Source organism: Argiope bruennichi, chromosome 3 (genome assembly GCF_947563725.1).
Source record: "Argiope bruennichi chromosome 3, qqArgBrue1.1, whole genome shotgun sequence".
Classification (NCBI taxonomy): domain Eukaryota; kingdom Metazoa; phylum Arthropoda; class Arachnida; order Araneae; family Araneidae; genus Argiope; species Argiope bruennichi.
Window position 1 is genome coordinate 29,380,303 of NC_079153.1, and position 20,716 is coordinate 29,401,018.

General features: G+C 28.2%; 1 protein-coding gene across 1 annotated transcript in view; it reads left to right on the forward strand.

Annotated features, from left to right (window-relative positions):
• Positions 1 to 363: 363 nt before the first annotated feature.
• LOC129962796 (uncharacterized) overlaps positions 364 to 20,716 on the forward strand; it is a 39,613-nt gene continuing 19,260 nt past the window's right edge. The window contains exons 1-16 of the mRNA XM_056076791.1: positions 364 to 412; positions 2,936 to 2,968; positions 3,056 to 3,201; positions 4,576 to 4,707; positions 5,490 to 5,639; positions 6,583 to 6,816; positions 7,904 to 8,043; positions 8,140 to 8,246; positions 8,933 to 9,182; positions 10,919 to 11,108; positions 12,777 to 13,004; positions 13,637 to 13,852; positions 14,584 to 14,801; positions 16,719 to 16,810; positions 18,426 to 18,550; positions 19,427 to 19,546. Of these exons, the coding sequence (XP_055932766.1) occupies positions 364 to 412; positions 2,936 to 2,968; positions 3,056 to 3,201; positions 4,576 to 4,707; positions 5,490 to 5,639; positions 6,583 to 6,816; positions 7,904 to 8,043; positions 8,140 to 8,246; positions 8,933 to 9,182; positions 10,919 to 11,108; positions 12,777 to 13,004; positions 13,637 to 13,852; positions 14,584 to 14,801; positions 16,719 to 16,810; positions 18,426 to 18,550; positions 19,427 to 19,546 (2,430 nt within the window). The remainder of the gene's footprint in view (positions 413 to 2,935; positions 2,969 to 3,055; positions 3,202 to 4,575; positions 4,708 to 5,489; positions 5,640 to 6,582; positions 6,817 to 7,903; positions 8,044 to 8,139; positions 8,247 to 8,932; positions 9,183 to 10,918; positions 11,109 to 12,776; positions 13,005 to 13,636; positions 13,853 to 14,583; positions 14,802 to 16,718; positions 16,811 to 18,425; positions 18,551 to 19,426; positions 19,547 to 20,716) is intronic.

The window sequence follows — 20,716 nt, forward strand, 5'->3', positions numbered from 1 at the left end:
ATTCATGTCCCCCTCCCCTTATAATTTAAAAACTGCAATGTCTGATTTTTGAAGCTGACTTGAAGACAGGACATGGCGTAATGAGATCGGGTGATACTGTTGAAGCTGAATAAAGAATTTTTAAGAACGCTACAAAAAACAGAACTTCTACGCAATCATATTTCAAGAGAGTTTTATTTTATTTATCAGTAAATATCTTCTTATCAGTAAAATATAATCCACGCTATACCTCAGCTGATTTTAATGTCTGCAGTTTGATAGTAAGAAATCGCATACAAAAACTGCACATTCAGACGAAATTTAGAGCGTATAAAGGGTGAGTTCAGAAAGGCAAATTCACCTTGGTTTTCCAATCGGTGTAGGATGAAGTTCTTAGCCGCAGCCTTAGCGCTGCTCCTTGTGGGAGTTGCAAGTAAGTATTATAACCCACTATCTCTTTTAAATCTATATTTCTATTTTAGCTGTAGTAAATTATGAAAAAAAATCAATAAATGTTAATCAGAAAGTACAAGAAATTAAAAAGGAAACTAAAGTGTTCAGATTATTATTAACCTTAAAAACAAAGAATCAAAAGTGTAATAATAAATTTTTGAAACAGAGCAAAATCAAATTTTTTCCTCTAAGAATATCTTTATTTAAATGTACATAAACGCGTTCTTGAAACTTTTTTATAGAATAGTTTAAATACTATTTTCATATTTTCTCTGATGATGTATATTTAAATACATGAAAATGTAATTCCTCTTACTTTATTTCAAACATTTTCTAATAGTTAGATGAAAAACAACATGGCTCCCAATAAATTTGATGTAAAGTAAAATGGAAATTACAAATATTTTGGAATATTCTTTTATTAATTGATTTATTTGCTGATTTCATTAGCGTCATGCCTTACATCTATGCTATTAAAAGTTTTAAATACTCAAATATACGAAAAAACGTTTTTAATAAATTACGTCAATAAATTGTATATAAGGAATATTATGGAAATAATTGCCCGAATTTCTGGAAATGCTCAGAAATATTTTTATGACAGAATTTGATTCAATTTCAATTTACTTTGTAGATTTAGCCCTTTTTATATTTAATTTCTTAAAACGATTTTTAATGCTTCAATAAAAAATAAAAAAAATTAAAAAAAAAGACTTTATAGCAAGGGAATAGGCTAAGAATATTATGATTTCTAGTTAAATGTCCCTGAAAATAATCTCAAATTATTTCGATGTAAAAAAAAATATTTAAACAGAAATTCGTTTTTAACAACAGTTAAGATGTCCTGCGTGACGACAATTTATATTTAAAAGGAAATCACTTTTATTTAATGAAGGACTATTTATAGTTCATATAGAAGAGAGAGCGTGTCATGACATTCATCCTCATTCGATTACTTGTATTCAAACTGAAAGATTATTTACTATTATATTTCTACTTATAGTAAAAATGTTAATCAGCTTCTACTCTTAATGATAATATGATTACGTCTAAGGGGGATTTAGGCCTGTGAATTACTATGGCAGTTATTCATTGTCTAACTAACCTTTGGCTGCTGTAGAAACAAATTCCAGCAAAATAATAAGACTTGAAAAACAGACGATTAAAAACTTTCGACAACAACAATTCCTAATAAGAACCCTAAAGAATTTTTTGAACAGTGATTCCATTTCCTCAATCAATATAACATAATTTGGTTAAAACATTAAAAGAAGGTAGACAAGAATTGATTAAAAGTTTTTTTTTAATCTGAAATTTTTAGAGAATTTCTGAGGGAATATTAATTATATATTTTTTAAAAATGTGAAAATTTCTCCTTTTCCTCTTTGGGTTTCGCTTTGAAATTATTTCAACTGCATGAAAGTTTAAACTTTAAAATTCATACTAAATACAGAAGAATTTATAAACTCTTCGATGCTTCAAGCGATTTTGGTTAGTATAATTTGTATAATATGCAAATAATAAATTCAATTGGAAATGAAACAAATGTTCAAGAGTTCTAAAGTATATAATTTTGCCTTTTAAAATTATCTACTTATTGCCTATAACTTTCATTTCGATATTCTTTGCATATTTTTCTTAAAATTTTATATTAGAAAGTTCATTAAATTATTTTTATAATTTGTGTGATTTATAATAAAAAACATGAAATGTGAATTTTGATAAGTCTTAAATTTGATTTAAAGTACAAATTTTTATATGAATAATTTAAAAAAATTCTAATAAACTAATTTATATACTCTTTCTCTGTTTATTTAAAATGATATTTCATTTTTTTTTTCATTTGGGAAAAGATAATGTTTTATCTTTGATTAAAAATAAAACTAAAATGCAGCTAAAAATAAATCGAGTGTGTCAATAAATATTTTTTATTGTATTGATATAATAATTGCTCTCAGCGTGTTTATGTCTGAAATATTAATTAAAAGTCATTAGTTAAAGAAAATTCTAATATAATACTTCATGAATATTGAAAAAATTAATTTCATTCATCTATACAATTTATAAATGTTGACAAGAGTCCTATATATATAATTAACCAAAGAAAAGGCTCATTTTCCAAATTTATTTAAATTTCAGTTTTATTTTATCAAGAATTTACCCTAAAATGTATAACATCAATTGTAATTAGTTAAACGAATAAATCCCGAAGAAACTTTTTGTTGTTCTAAAAGTCAACTTCAAATTCAAGTTTAAATAAATACTTAAAATTCTTACTCGACTTAATTTCTTTTATGACTATCTAGGCAGAATTTGTAAGTTTTAATTCATCAAGATTATTTTCGATATTGAAATTAATTTTCTATTTACTATAATTTTTTTTTATCTAAATTAATCAAATTTTATAATTACTTAATTAATTTTAGAAAGATTTCTCGAAATCATTTGCTTAATTTCATAAATAATAAAACCTTTCTTAAAGTTAAATTTTTTTTTCTTTCAGGTGCCATACCTAGCATACAATTGAAATACCCAGGTAGGTAAAATTCTTGGTTTCACTAAATATTTTTACGTTTTGTTTAATTCACATTCTGATTTTCTAAACATTCTACTCTGTTTTCAGAATTTGTGAAGGATAAAACACTCTTATATGATGTTTGGATCAATATCACGAGCGGAATCCCTGGAATGCACCCCCAGGTTTCAAAATCGGCTATGAAAATGGAACTTAAGATATACGGTCACACTACGAAGGAAGCTTTCATTGCGGTGAGTGTGTGTGTTTTTTTTGTTTTTTTTACCTTTCAAGGCTATTAAAGGTTTTAGTCCAAGGATGTAAATGGAGCCATGCCGATTTATTGGGTTTAATAAACGCAAAAGTCAAATTAGGCTATGCCGTGGCAAAATTTTGGAGAAACAAAATACTAATTCAGTATGTGAGAAGAAAACTCGTGAGAATGGGATCCCTCATATTTTCTGGCATGAGGTATAAATGACTGAGGTAGGACTGTGAGCCCAAATACCACGACCAAAAATTTCCGTTTCTTACCATCGTCGTTCCAAAAAAAAGTATTATCCTCCTCTCCCATAATAAAACTGTGCTACACGAATACGGCTGTGAATGGAGAAACTTTTGTCCTCCATGTACCAAAAATTCATGGTTTCTACTTTATAGTGTAATAAAGAAAACCACATCTGTATTTATGGAAGACTCCACTACCACTTCGATTTTAACCAAAATTTAACATAGAATTGCAATCATATTATCAAGATTACATACAAAATTTCTCACATCTAAATAGTTGCATTTTTGAGTTATAGCTTTAACATGAATACAATGTAGAAACCGACAGACATTCAATATTTTGATGAATTTGGTGCAGCATTTGACTCTGGTATACGCATTAGATGATAAATCTGAGTACCAAATTTCATTCATCTAGCGTATTACATATCATAAAACTTTTGCTTACTTACTCTATGACAGATAAACAGAAAAATTTCTTTCGACGTTTGTCGCTAAAAATTAGATATAAATTTAAAAATTTTCCTTAAAAGTCACATACCAAATCTCGTTGCTTTATCCGAATATATTTATGAGTTTTATGTTCGTTCACAAGTAGGGAATTATAAATTCATTTTTCGAATTCAAGGAGATTTGAAACATCTAAATCTTCAGGTCGAATACTTGATGATTACAATTCTTTCTTTCCCTTTACGTCATATGCGATAAAATAAAAATTTGTTGAAAGATAAAATACTTACTCCAACTTTCACTAACTTCAGTAATATTTAATTAAATTGAACTGACTTGTTAGACCATTACTGTTTGGAAGTGAGAGAAATATGTATTATGTTGAATCCCATTGTTTTAAATCATAGAAAACATAGCAAGCATCTTAGCGGGCACACCTTCTTATTTATTTCTTCATTAATATATTTATCAAAAAAACTTTGGCTCCCTTTTTAATTATTCAAACGAAGCAAATTCTTAAAAATACGCTATGGATAGAAATATTAATTTTTCTTTCATTTCCATTATATTTAAAGAATATGAAATGTAAAACCCACCAATCGCATAATTTATATGCTAACATCAATTGAAACCGCACTGTTCCTAACGCAATTCTTTTCTCTTTTCAGTTTGACCAGGTCGAGGTCAGTAATTCAGTTGCTAGTGTTGGAAGTTCAGTTGATCCCGTGGAAATGAAGACCAATTCAGAGCTGCAAGAAAAACTGAGAATACCAATCAAAGTCACTTTTGAAAATGGAAAGGTAAATATAATTGGTCATCAATGCATCGGTTTTTCTGAATATGAAATTCTATTGAAGAATCTATTAAAATAGGAGTTACATAAAATTTTAATTATTAAAATTTTAACGAGCATTAAGATTCCGGCTGGTCGCCAAAGGCGTCTAATTTATAAGAATATTTAATAGTTATTATCGAGACTATTTGGCAATTTTCATCTATTTAAAATCCGGATCAAAACATGACAATAATAATCGCAAGTTCGAATTTACGCCGAAAATTCTGTTTCGGTACTTATCTAGATGAAAAAATTCACTCTGCTAGAAGGATGTTCATTAACTACCGCGGAATAGCGATTGTCTTGTCATCAGTGAAAGTATTCCTCTAGACAGATACTGACTCTACAGATAAAATATGCAGCTTAACTAATTGAAAACATTCATATCTTTCTAAATGAAAATTATTCTGGATTCAATTTAATCATTTTGATTTTTCTTATTAAAATATAATTTGGTTTGGAAATGATATTTGTCACAGTAGCCTTTTATTTTTGCCTTTATGTTCTGTCTAATGTCAGCCATTAAATATTTTTTTCCCTTTTACCCCCTAAGGTAAGAGTATCAAATGTTGAGATAATAATAAAAATAAAATAATAGTAATAAAGAATAATAATAATAATAATAATAAAAGTAATCGGAAAGTTTTTATAACAGCCTGTGGCCGACATTGCTCAGTTATACTTCCAAATATAATAAATACCACATTGTGTAAAAGAAAAAAAAATCAAGCAAATTATCCCTTGTAGGTAACAAGTTACACACTTGACGGCGAAGAAAGCATTGAGTCTAAGAAAATAAAGAGAACCATTCTGCGCCATTTGGAAGTACGATTGGATAAGAAAGCCTTGCAGTCTACTGGTCAGCTGAGCTTGCCACTAACGTACAACCACACCGTGGTGAGTAACTTTATAAATATTTATAAATATAAAAGGTATAATTACAAGTATAATGATTGAAACAAGTTATCATTCAAGATTGGGGATTGACAGTTGATTAAAATGCATTATTACTTAATTTCGCATTTCCTATGTTTGCATGTGAACAGAATAAACTCAGACTTTTTCATTGTCAGTTAATATATTAATAATATATAAATAAAAATTTGAATTCACAGCTGGCGCAATGTACAGATTTATTTAAGACAAGAGAACTGCTCCTCTATTTAACTACGAATTTGCAAATTCAAATTTAAAAGTTTTTATGAAGGTTAAGTATATTTTCAAAAGTTCAAATTCATAGGAAAGTTTTTAAAGATGAGCCTCGTATTTCTTTAGATGATGATGGTGACATGTGTCCCATGATGTATGTTAACAAACCAGGCTATTGCCATGACATCAGATATATTATGTTTTCAGTACCCGAAAGCGGAAAGAATTATAGTTTTAATTCTAATATGAAAGAAGAATCTCCTAGTTTAAAACACAGAAAATGTAACAGGCTAAACACTGCTATATATCAGAACGAGCAAAACAAGGAAAAGTGATTTGAAGAAATCATTACCGTTTCCCATATCAATATTTGAGATTCAAAATTATTATGTATCATTGTTATACGTAAGCGTTTAGTTTAATTTTTTTATATAATACCGATGTATTTAATTGCTTTTATGCCTGAAACTAAAAAAAAATGTGAAGAGCATATTCACACCAAACACACATAAAGCCACATGTAGAGGATACTAAACCTCTTTCAAGAAATATAAAAATGGTAGTCAGGCAATATTGCTTTAAAATCCAACACATATATATTATATATGGTAACTTATTAGAAAAAAAAACAGTAATATTCATTTATAAATAAAGTCCTCATTCGACACTGACGTGTATTTTTCTTTTGAAGCCCACATCAGTTGGAAACTATAGCTCTCACTACATCATAACTTCGAGCCCTAACCCAGACTTCCCCAAAGAGAAAAACGTGATAAACATCACTCGAACCGACAACTACGAAGTTATCCCCTACTTGGCGTACCACGTCCATCACAATTTCGAACAACAGGGATGTCCAGGTGTCTGCAAGAAAGACCACGTCGAAAATCAATTTTCCGCAGGTTGTCCTGCTGAATTTGAACCAGTAAGTATTGTTGTAAATACTTTTTTTGTCTTTTTCCTATAAACACTTTAATCAAAATCAAGCAGCATCTTTGATAGGATTGTTCTAGGATCCGGTTTCGCTGCAGCAGGTACCAGCTAAAATTGATATTGGATTTTATCTGATACCTTTCTACCTGATATTACCGGTACCCGTTACCTTACCCATTTTAATAAAATTGGGCATTATGTGTCTACAGGTTCTCTCGCTGGCGCCTTTAGGTAGCTAATAATGATAAGAATGTAATTTTAAATGAGATTTCTTTTTTCCGCAAAAAGTGTTGATGAATGTGTGTCTACAGCCTTGGTTTTGAAAGTGAGTGATGGATCGGAAGAAAGTACTTTGTTACATAGGTAAAAGAGCTGAAATGACTGGGAATGAAATATGTATTTTAAAAAATATATCACATGTTAATAGTTTCGTCGAGACAAGACGGTAAATTAAGTCTTATCAATCTAATACTATGTATCAGAATTTTGTAATATCAAGTGAAGAAAACAAATGAGCCAAGGAGACTGTCAGTTGAGTCTAAAATCTGACACTGAGTATCAGACATTTTTACTCAGTTTTGTGTATTTATTACTTTTCGTATCTATCAGGTTGATACAGTGTCACAAAATTCTAATATTTAGTTACTAATCAGGCGATTAAAAAACTATTAAAGACAGAAATTATCTGAAAAATATATAAGAAAAAAATTAACATGAAATTAAATACTTTTCAAGAGACTTAATTCACAAGCTACACTTGTACTGTTACGAAACAAAAAGTTACTGCGCGCTTTAGAATGCATTTCAAAGGTTTAAGCAATGAAGGACATTTCAAAATACATTGCAATAGGAAAAAGAAACACATGATATATATTCATAATTTATTCTTATTTTCAAGGCTTAGATATTTTCGAACAAAATGTATTTTGGGGTAAATTGAGTTTCGAATTCTGTGCCTTCCAAACTACAAAATCGTTCTCATAAATACTGTACAAAAACCTCAATGCCTTAGCTTAAAAGTTGTTGAAAGTTTGAGATGTTTTCAGAATTTATTTCCATGTTTATTTATTTATTTTCAGTATCATACGCCGATGAAAAAATCATTCGTTCAACATCATAGTTTGATAAAATACAAGGATTCAGTCATCACTAGCATAGTCCAAACCACAGAAACTCATGTTGCTGACATCTACGATCAAAATATGGAAGTGGCAATTAAGTAAGTAAAAAGACAATCCAACAGCAACAGTTTACAAAGCAACATTCCATAGAATGTTTTTTAAATGAACATGCTACATATTCATTTTTATTAAAGCTCTCTGATTCGATACAAGGATGTAAGTGAAACACCTATAACTGAGCCTACGGATCAACCAACACAACCAGACCTCGAAGACTGGAGTAAAGAAACAAATGAGAAAGGTGGGAAATCGTTTTCAATATAAAATAATTTCTCTTGTTTGAAAGATATATGTAGATAAAATTTAGTAAAAATAATTGTGAGATTAAATTCGCTTTATAAAATTGTTAGACAAATTAACTAATGAAAGTAATCATAGCTCCATTAGGCTTACATTTTTTTGGAATACTAGCTGCCTTTGGCGACCAGCCGGTTCGCCAATCTTAATGTTCGTTAAAATTTTAATAATTAAATATTTTATGCAATTCCTACTATAATAGCTTCTTCATCAAAATATTTTAAAACTTCAAATTTTGATAGTCATATAACTCACTCATAATATTATAAAGGCCTTCAGTCATAACGTAATATGTATCTCTCTAATTTTCTGTTAGCTCCCGTAGAGTTTATACTTTAAATTAAAGTGGAAAGGATTAATCTGCAATTAATATAATAATATTTTTACTGAAAGAAAGGATTTTTTTTTTGTAATATGATTACTGAAAACAGTCACTGAGCGTTTAAACTTTATGGGCACTACAGAATATCTTCCTTAATCTATGTAATATTTAAAGAAATTGTCAACAAAATTTTTAATGATTTTAGATTTAAATTCTAAATAACATAAATTAATTATAATATAAATTAATTGAAATTATAAATAATTATATATAAAACAGATTTAAATTATAAATTGAATTTTTTTCAGAATTGGATGATCATTGCAAAATCCTCAGAACAAAAGATGCCATTCCTACTGTGAAAGAAATGTTGAACCATATTACGCAGATCGTTCTCAAGAGCAGCATCGATGGTGACAGCAAGGATATCGGGGAGAAACTCGTCTTCCTCCAGAAAGCATTGTCTCTTATGAGGCGCAAGGACCTCGAGGTGATTCAGAAAGACATTGTTCCCTATGAAAGCATAAAACATGCCACAGAAGAAGAGAAAATCAAGAGGTTCGTATATTCTTTAAGAGCATGAGCAATATAAGAAAATCGAAAACTTTTTTTTATTATAAAATTATTTAGCCATTGCATTCTCTATGCGAAGTTTGCAAAAAGAGAAAACATTGCACTGTAAAATAATACTATTTCGAAATTTTGATGAATCTATGTTTCATATTTCTCTGCGACAGAAAAAGACTTAATTAGGCATTTCCATCACTTCTTTAATAAAAAAAATGCCATAAATAGGAGGAGGGCTTTTGGCATGTAATCTTTGCTTTAAAATTGTAAATTTCCATCACCTTTTAGCAAACTTTGTGCAAGGGATGTTTATCGGTTCATGCTAGTTCTATTTAACATAATAACTGAAAAAATGAAAGAATCATATGTACGAAATTTAGGCTACAGGTCTTCGTGTATATGTTGTTTTATTATTTAACTATTTAAAAATTAAATTTTAGTCATAATTTGTTAATTATACGAATGAGAAATTATTATATAGACAGGAATGATTAATACATTAATAAAAATGTTTATAAAAACGAACTTTGACCACCTGTTTGACAAGCCATAACGTTACCAACATACTGCTTTTCTCAAAACAACAGCTTATTAATATGCCGAAAACTTTAAGGTTATCTTTTCGGAATCGGTTGACTATTGAGCTTGAATAATTTAACACATACATCCAAAGATATACTGAAAATGCAATCCTGAAATGAATTTCCCAACACTTGATCATCTATGGTAAAAATATGTCAGCGTTTGGGAAAATTATCAAAACAAAGAATAAACGGTAAGAATCATGGCAATTAGATGCATCCAAACTCTATTTATAGAGACAAAATATTTTGTTGAATCGATTCATTTCCTCTAATAGAAAGTATATAAAAAGGAGACTTATAATGAATTCATATTCAGATTTTGATCGATTACCCACGGTTTTGTCCCACTTTATTGACATCGAAATTAAAAAAAAAAAAAAAAAAAAAATAAGGATGTCTGTTTTATGGTGTGCCAGTAAATAAAGTAACTCAAAACGCAATAACCAGAAGAATGAATTTTGATGTCTTTACTTCAAACTCGTATATTTCCATTTAATTTCAATGGAAATCTGTATTTTAGCTTGCAGATTAATAACTATAAAATACCTAAAGCTAGTAGGATAAATTGTAACTCGAAACCTTATCATTCGATTTGAGTATTGAATATATATGAATATGTATTCCAATTCTAGCTAATATTTAACTTTCTGAAGAAATATCAACAGTTACTGCTAAAATATGAAACTAAGAGAAAAAGGAATTATTTAAATTTTCATTTCATTCAGTTCCAAATTTTTTGCAAATTCCCCACCCCAGAAATGAGTGAACTGTCTATCAATTAAACTGGATAAATTTAAATTTTTAAACAAACTTTTCCGTCGTGCATTTTTAGGACCATACAGAAACATATATTCTAATTTTTATGTATATATACTAAAACGCTTGAAAAATCCTTAATCACCCGAAAAAATGTATTATAAACATGTTTCTTGCTTGGAATTTTTTTTTTTATTATTATTATTATTTATTTATTTTTTGAGAGAGAGAGAGAGAGTGGTATCTGAGAAAGTTCAGGGGTGAATATTCCCGGTGGTTAGCATCCAAAATTTGTATCTCAATCACAGACAAAATAAATTACTTCTCATTCAAAACAAATATTGACTCAATATGTATAAAAAACTAAAAAGACCTTTTTTTCTATAGGCAAATCTGGTTGGACACCTTGCCGTTAATTGGAAGTTCAGAATCCATTACTTACATCGTCGATTTGATTAAAAACAACATTAACAAGAAACATCATGCATTCATATCTTTGTGGGAATGCAAAAGCATACTGGAAGATCTCCCAATGAATATTTACAAGCCAGACGACAAAACTATCCAAAGTCTGAGCGTAAGTTTTTTAAGCTACAAACTCATTTATAGTGATCAAAATTCCATTTAACAATTTATTGTTTTATTTAAAGGACAAAATTATTGAAAATTTTTAAAAGTAGCCGTTTTTTTGGCTGCCAGCTAGATCACTTGGGTTTTTGGTTATATTTAATACAAATTAAATCTCTTACAAGTAAATTCATACCCATACGTCCATTAATGAACTATTTTTATGCATCAAATTGTCAGAGCAATTTACACTATGTTATTTTAATAGATATACGAATGCTCTGTTCATTTTATACATGAGATTTCCTAATGGAGCCAAGTGGCATGACACCATAGCTCTATTAAAGACGTAATTATTTAATTCACCTAACTTTTGCGGTATTGTAACTTCATATTCTTATTTATTATACAAATTACAAAAATATTGAGCAGAATCCTTCCTCTTTAGTTTTCAAGAATGGAAGGAAAAAACGCTATTAAATATTTGATGAAACAATGAAAACGGCTTGAATTTCATTTCAGTAATAAAATTCATAATTAAAAATTAACAAAAATATTTTTTTTAAAAATGGTCGAATTTCAGAAACAATCTGAACTACTAACGAATTAAAACTGCTAAAATGTCAAATTGATATATTTTGAAACGTGTAAAAATCTTTTTTGTAATAATGTTTTTGAGAGTTTTCGCTTAAAACGCCGAAACTCTGTTTAATATTAAATTAATTAATTTTTTAATTGTTCTACGATGCATATTTTAAACTATATCTGCCTCACATTTGGTAACTATTAAACGAACGGCCTATCCCGTAGTGAGCAATCCTACACATAGGCTCCTTTATTATTAATAGATATTAATACTGATAGAAGGAATTCTCTATTGTAGCATGAACTTATTACAATAAACGCAATAAAAATCTAGGATATAAAATTTGATGCGAAATAAAAATGATTTTATTATTAAAAAAAGAGAGATGAACTGAAATTTACGCTTTACTGAATGTGTTTGGCAGACGACCAAGAAAATTCGTTTTTAGAAAACATCAATGCAAAACGTCAATGCATGAAATAATTTCATTATCATAACCGCTTTAATAATAGCATTATTTTGAATTCCTCTAGAAAAAAATACATCTAAATATGTATATATTTTTTAATTCCGAAAATTTCAGAGCGTTTTTCATATACAAGGTCTCCTCCAATATTAAATTATATATTTATATACATACGCGTGTCAAACTTATTTTTTTATACATATTAACAATTATTCATTTTGCATAAACTTATTTTCACAATACGAATGATTATTTTCTTAATCATCGTAACAGTTAATAAGTAACAAGTTATTGATAATTAAAATACGAATTGTATTATAAGTCTTTCAATTATAGAACATAACTTTGTTTTCTTTGTTTTATATTTAGCTCATTTCGATTTTTGCAACGACACACACACACATACACACACAATCTTTTTACATGATATTTTCATGAAAAATTTAATTTTTCTTTCTTTCTTTTTCTGCAAAACGTTGTGTGGGATTTATCAAGAGTTTACTTTTCGGTTAGTTGGTTAGATTTTTTTCTCTGAAAGTTACGTTTATTCTCATCAATAGGAGGGAACCACACTAGGTTAAGTTACACAGCTGAAACTATATTTTGGCACTGCTATCTTTTTGCAGGAACTTCTCGAAGCTCTAACAGATCGCACAAAACCAGGTTTTGGAATGTATTATTCTGCAGCCCATATGGCAGTGGCTAGGGTCATCCGCAACATATGTGCCGTGAGCAACGGAATTGAAGTAGAAGTAGACAACAAGCCAAATTACTTGCAGATGTTACTGAAGGAAACTGATGACGATTACAAAAACATTGGATGTCCGAAAACTGATGTCAAGAGATTTATTATGGTAATATATATTCCCTCGGCGTTATGATATTGATGAACTTAGATAATATAAAGTCGACGAAACCCCTATAAAAATGAGAGGCACCCAAAAATTGAAATTTAGAAAAAAAATTGGACAACAATAGAAGCCATATATTTTCTTAAAACAAAAAATGGTAGTAGTAACTTTTTTAAATATAGCAACTTTAATAAGTAATATATAAGAAACCCGGTTAGATGCATGTCTAAACATATAAAGTTCTTAAAAAAATTTTATTGCTTTTATTGTTTGAATACAATAAAAGCAAAAAAATTGTTTGAATACAATTAATTGTTGATTGAATTAACATTATAATTATAATTTATCCTAGGAATATGTGAAAACATTTTAACTTACCATGAATTAGAATAAAAAGCTATTTAATTATTAAAGCTTCGTTGTTCATTCAAAGTTAGCTACCGATATCCTTAAATAAATAGGAAATTTTCTTTGATTTTAATTTTGTAATCCCTCCTCAACTTTACTTTGCAACATTAATGATAGCTAAATATCATCTTACTAATGAAATAGACATCTAACATTTTATTTATTGATTGAAAATTTAAATAAATGAGTGGCATTTACAATTTAATCATGATTTTCCTTTTGATTAGGATGTAACACAAAAGCTGAAAGGAAACACAGACCGACTAAAGAGAATAATCTATATTGATTCTTTGACTCAAACTGGTTTGAAATCTGTAATTCCAATCGTGAAGCCTTACGTGCAAGGATACAGTATTTCTGGAGAAACGCCCAGTTATGTGGACTTTGTTAGATCAGCCGGAATTAATGCTCTTCACAATCTTGTGGATAAACACTCCAAGGAAGTAAGCATGATTTAAAAGTATTTAAGCGTAAATAAAACTGTTGAAGATGCAAGCAATAAGATTTTCAAAAGAGAAAAAAAAATATTTAAACAATTATTTGAAACGGTTTCTATGAAAATTAATGTAAGCTCACAAATCATTTGTGTGAACAATGAAAATTTTTAAAAAGTATTTATGTTTTTTAACTATGAATATGAGAATCTATTTGTATTTTTATACCAATAGAGATTTCACACCATTTTGTAATGTCTTCATTACCTGATAAATACCTTAATATTTAGGCTATAAGACATTTATTCTAAATAACTTTATTTTTCTACTAGATATTGCAAATAAAATAAGTGATAATAATTTGGATTTAAAAAACAAACAAAGATAGATTTATTTTTTTAATCAATTTAACCACTCAGAAATTAGGCCATAGTTGTTAATTAATGACGATTGATTTTTGACGAATATAAATCTTATTTTACAATTCTCATTTTTATGAGCTAGCATCTCTGACATCAAATCCAGTGTTAATATATATAATATATATATAACAATAATTTCATACAACTGAGTTTAATATTATTTCGCATTCTTGTGAAAGAATCAAAAAGGGAAATATAACATATAACGGATATTTTCTAACTGTCAAACAATTTATGTTCTCTGATTACTGAAAACGAAAAAAAAAAAAAAAGAAGCCTTATTCATCTTTTTAATGCATCATCTCTGTTATAATACAGATAAAAGACATCGTCCTCCCGATATATACCAACAAAAATGAGCCACCAAAAATCAGGACTGCTGCCTTTGGTGTCTTTGCAAGATCATACCCTACGCTTGGCGATCTGCAGCACGTAGCCGAAGAGACTTGGCACGAACCAAGCATTGAAGTCGGAAGCTACGTCACATCTACATTGGAAACCCTTGGAAATTCTAGCATTCCATGCGATCAACTGACGTAAGTTTCTGTTATATGATTTGTTTTGGAGCGCAGTATAATGTTGTAATTTACATATAAAGTCAACGTTATTTATTTATTAAATACCAGTTGGTTCACAGGGAACTTGATTGTCTTTACTTCCAATTATATCTTCTACTAGGTGTATCCGTACAGCGTTACTCGTGGCTTAACCTCCAAGAGGGAAAATTAGCTTTAAACTTAAGTGTAGTCACCACCCATTATGACATGGGTATGTCACGCAACATCAAATAAACATAAAAATATATTTAGAAATCATCAAAAACAACTACAAAACAATTTTTATAGCACACATTCAGAAATATTCGAACTATTAAAAAGATAAAAATATGATAAATTCATAGACAAAACGATTCAATAAAAATATACAATAGTAAAACTGTTTTAAAATTTAAAAATATACAAACTCTGATATTCGCTACCGAACGTTTCTTTTCTCTATACTTCCATTATCGCTTAACAAACGAAGCGTTTTGGCATTTAATTTGCTCCGGCCAAGGTTGGATTTCCTTTTTTTCGCCATAAAGAGTTTTGAATCGCTGTTTAAAATCAGACATAACAAACATACAAAAAAAAAAATGCATCGCATATGCATACCACAGCTCTTGCTATTTGCGTATGCGCATTTTGATGTCTTCACACATGCGCGGATAAGTGCAAAGCACAGATATTGCTGTTTTACTCATGTGCGAATCATGGTTGGAAAATAATTAAAATCGGAATTATAAAACTCCTTTCTTTATTTTGATATGACTTCAACATACTAAAACCTTTCCCAATAAATACCCTACAAAATGATACAAATATCTCCAGTATCAGTTAAGTATTTCTCGAGTTTTTCTCTTTTAAACATACAGACGCTTTCAGGAGACTTTCTTTTATACTATGTATAGATAAATAACTTGATGTTCATGATTCCCTCAGCAAAGCATCAAATTGTGACAAACTTTGATTTCGAGTTATTTTAATAAGTTTTCACCTATATTGTTTATTGTGTACATAAATTCCATTACATCAAACCGCCATTTTAAATTTACAAAAAAAAAGCTGTAAAATTTAGTTTTGTGCAATAACATTTTCGAAAGTTTTCGCTAAAAAGAGGAATATCGCTTTACTTTTTAATTAATTAGAATTATAATAATTTTTTATTAAAAAATTTGTAATATTTTATTCTCTATGGAATTGCTTTTTTTATTTTAATACCATGTATTTTCATAAATCGTCAGTCTTCGACAGATTTGCATTTCAAAAGTAATTTTTGCATTCAGAAGTAATAAAAAATAAATACTAACGAAAAAATGTCATTGTTGAAGCAATAAAACATAATTGAAGCATAAATTCACATGATATTCGAAAACTTTGAATTCAGAAATAACTTATTTGACTTTAAATATCCAACGATATTTTGACATTTAAATTTTAAATATTATTTATAAAATTATTTGTATTGTTATTTCTGAATAAAATAACTTCAATAACTTTTCATTAAAAAATCATTGCGTGAAAAACCATAAAAATTACATTAGATTAGCTACCGGCTTGAAAGCTACACTAGCGGTTTGTAGAAATGGACTGCGTAGTTTAGAACAGCAGACATATGAGGTAAATGACATTTCAATCTTTCAATTTCTACAACATATGAGTCGGCCTGAGCCTCAAAGCGCCTACATAACTGGTAAATCTTTGGTAAAAAAGGAAAATCTTCCATCTATAAAATTTCTAACCAAATTACTTTTGTGATTCTTCGTAAATAATGCGTGTGCTGTTTTGAATTAGTATGTTAAAACTCAAAATAATTATCCAAATAGTTGAGAAAATTATATTTTGTAATTAATGACACTCTTCTTTCATTTAAATTCTAGCACAACAGTAAAAGTAGTCTTTATTTTATTTCAGCGCACGTCGTATTAAGAAAGTTTTGCCCCGAATCAAACGATTCGCTGTTGGAAAGCACCATGCCCAGAATGTTTTGACAACTATTTTTGATGGTAAGTAATATCAATCCCCGTTTAGTTGATGTAGTTCGAGGGATAATATAAAGTTTTCAATCTATCTGAAAAATATAAATAATTTAGCAGTAAATTTAAATTACTAAAAAACAAAGTCAATACAAGGCTTGGAGGAGGGGATTTTTAAGTTCCTAAAAAGTGTTCAAATAATATGTAATTCTTTGTTAAAAAGCCTATTTTTAAATTTTAAATAATATCGTGTTCTAAATTATATGTTTATTAAAATTTTAAAATTTAGATGATTTAACGTAAGCTTTAAGTAATAAATAAAATAAAAAAAATATGTTAACTTTACGTAATTATTTTACATATATATTCGCCTGAAAAAAAGATGATGAAAAATTAAATAAATTTAAATAATAGTTAACAATACCCTCTTTATACAATTTAAAAACTATTATAATGTAATTAGTACAAATTATGTGATATACTAAAACTTAATTTCTTTAGTGGATGTTTTGCTTTTTAAAATGATATTTTGTTTTTCATTTAATATTTTCTTCGATTATTATTATATGCTTTAATGCGTGTTTATGAAAATAAAATCTTTCAAGAAAGAATAAAAGATTGTTTCGAATTGTTATAAGTAAATCGTATTCGATTAATATGAGCTGATAGCAAAATAGTTCTGAAACTCTCAGTATTATATTAAACATGTGACTGTTCATATAATAACTAAGCTGCCCATAATATTTCTCATTTGCCTCTAAATTCAATAAAGAATGTAAACTAAACTTTTACATAACAAATCCTCTGTGATAATTTTTTTTACCAAGAGAATTGTGACACAAAATATTTTTCTCTTAATACAATGAAGTGTGTAAGTAGAATTTAAAAAATCAAGAATTCAGCGGGGGGAAAAAATTCCTTCTGATTACATTTAAGTAGCATGTTTTTTGGCAAGGAAACTCGACCAAATTTAAGTTATAATTAAAGGCAATTATTTTCAATTAATAATTATAAAGGTATTAAAATATGATAAGTATAGATAGAATGAAAACTTTTGATAATATTATAGAAAATATATTTGAATCTGAGACTATTTTTAATACTAAATAAAACTTTTTAGATAGGAAATAATCTGCTAATATTTAATCACAAAATGGCACGCTCAAAAAAAAAAAAAAAAAAAGATAAGATTTGTATAAAATTTAAATGATTACGATCAACATATCATAATTTCAATACACTTAAGATAAAAAAAAATTCAAAAATATTGAATATATATTAAAATTTGAAACTAAATTTGAAATAGTTGCTGCAGATTTCATATTAAAACAAATGTAAAAGCTCTTAAAATTAGCAAAAAATGGATGGGAATATAGTTTTAGTACAGTAAAAATCAATTATGAGATTATAGTTTCGGAAGATAAATATGAAACACTTGTATGATTTTTTAATTAACATAATGACTTTTGAACGACGACAATTATCTTCTTCCTCTTACCTAAAACAGCACATCGGTCAAAATTAGAAGATAATAAGATCAAAGAATAAACTATTCGCATAAAAGACACATAAATAATATTAATATTTATATAAATAGATTTAAATGTCTTCCAATTATTGAAATGGAATTCATTTCACTTTACAGATATTCGAGGATTTGGAATAGAACACGTCCTTCAATTTACACCAAGTAACGAATCCTTCATTCCAAGCACTATCTACGCTGCTTTAGGATACAACGCAGACAGTTTGAGAGATTTCTACTACAAAGTGAGTTATAAAAGAGTTTCATTTCAAATCACGACTTCTTTCATCTTTCAGAATTTTTTTGTGTTGCCACTTCATTCTTGCAAAAGGCACATTTGCATAAAAATAACAATAAGCATTCACTTAGCTAATTCATAAGTATTCGGTGGAACATTTCATACAAACTTTATAATGAACATAAAAAAAATGACTTGATATAATGAATCTGAATCATAATTAAAATCTCAAGAAATAAATTTAAACAAAGGTAATATTGTAAGTATAATAAGCTTTGTGAAATACGATATCAAATTTTTGATAAAGAAAAGTACATTGCTGCGAATAAAATCGTGTAGATACAGGTTGCAAATCAAGATATCTGGTAATTATGTAATAGGAACGATATTATTTATTTGATCATAGTCTTTTTATTTACTAATATACGAAGTACAGAGAGAGGGAAACATTATCTTTGAAGTACATTTGAGTGCGAAATTTTAAGGAATCTCCACACCTCAGACCTCTCTTGAGTACAAATATCCAACTTTTGGTTCTAGCTGTCTGTGAGTATGGTTACTCCAAACCCCATTGAGCTAAAGGAATAAAATTTGGTATAAGGATTCACGATTAAATTTCTATCAAACGTTTAACGAAATTCATCCACGGAAGTGCGTCTGTCTGGCTTTTCTGAGTCCAAATGAAATCGAAAACCAAAAAACAAAGAGATGTGTAGTTAAAATTTGATAAGCAGGTTTTAGTATCTAGGTTTGAAAATGTATTACAAGATTTCATTGCTTCTTAAAGGAAAACGATGAATGAGTTTGTCAAACATACATACATAATATGAATTTTATTTCTGTAAAACTTAAAAATATATATTTGACTTTTTTTTTATTTCAGTATGCAATCAATTCCCAAGGTTTCAACTCATTCAACATTTGGGATAAGGTTTTCGAAGTCTTCAGTCTGCACCCTGCTGAGAGCATTCCAAAGCAAAAGGAGTCCGATATTTTCCCTCAGGTAATTTCAAACAAATAAAATTTATAGAGAAATAAATATGAATGAAATAATTATATAGGGATCATTATTAGTATAAGCCTCAGAGAAATAAATTATAATTTACATTGATTTTAAATAAGTTACTTCAAAAACAATATTTTTCTGCTAAAGTAAGAGAAAGCCTTCCGTAATCGCATTTCATCATAACAAGCAAACATTTAGCAAAATTTAAGCTTTTGAATTCAGATTCTGTAACTTTTTATTCGTGGAGCCATTTTGATAAAAAGTCATAATCCTTTTATGCTATTCCTATAAAATTTTTATACTAGTAAAGACAGAATTCAGATAGAAATATTGAATAGATATATCAGGATTGTCAATGAGGAGGAATAGATCAATCAGGAATCCTAAAGATTTTGGAATTTAGACAAATATATTTATTCAGAAAATTTATGTTAATTGGTTGAAAGATATGATTTTATGAACTATTACTGCTTGATAATATTGAAGAATATGACAATTTCACAAACAAGGCTCCAAGATTCGACTTCCGAAAGAACCTATAGCCTGGGAAGACATTACGAAAGAACTCGTATCCTCAGCCTTATTTTAGGTAGCAGCCCAAATTAGGTAACGGTAGCGAGAATATACGAATATTTCACATCCTCCTGCGTACAGGAGAATGATTGTTTTAAATTAAATTAACTGATCAATAATGTTCTAAGGGTTGCCAGATATTTGCAAGAAAAACAATGAAAAATTGTACTCCCTTTTTTGAATAATTAATGTTATTTTTTTAACTTTTTTATTTATTATTAGCTATAGATTATAGATTTGTGTACTGTATATAATAAACTTTACAACTACTATTATTATCAATCTGAATATATTTTACCTATCATCAGGCATTGAATATTATTATATTAGTCAATAAAATGCGCAATTGCTACAACATTTGTGAGAATAAAAAAAAATCATAAATTTACTAGTTATTTCTTTACATCAGCTGATTTTTTTAACAAATTTAAAATTTTTAATAAAAGTTTTTATTTACCAAGGTAATCGTTTTAGTTTTTCTAGTCAGCTAAAAATATTAAATATTTCGCACTTATATTATATATTCGCTCTTCGCAGAGAACATAATTTCATTCATTTATCAGGAAGGATTTCACTATTTCTTCGTTAAGTTAT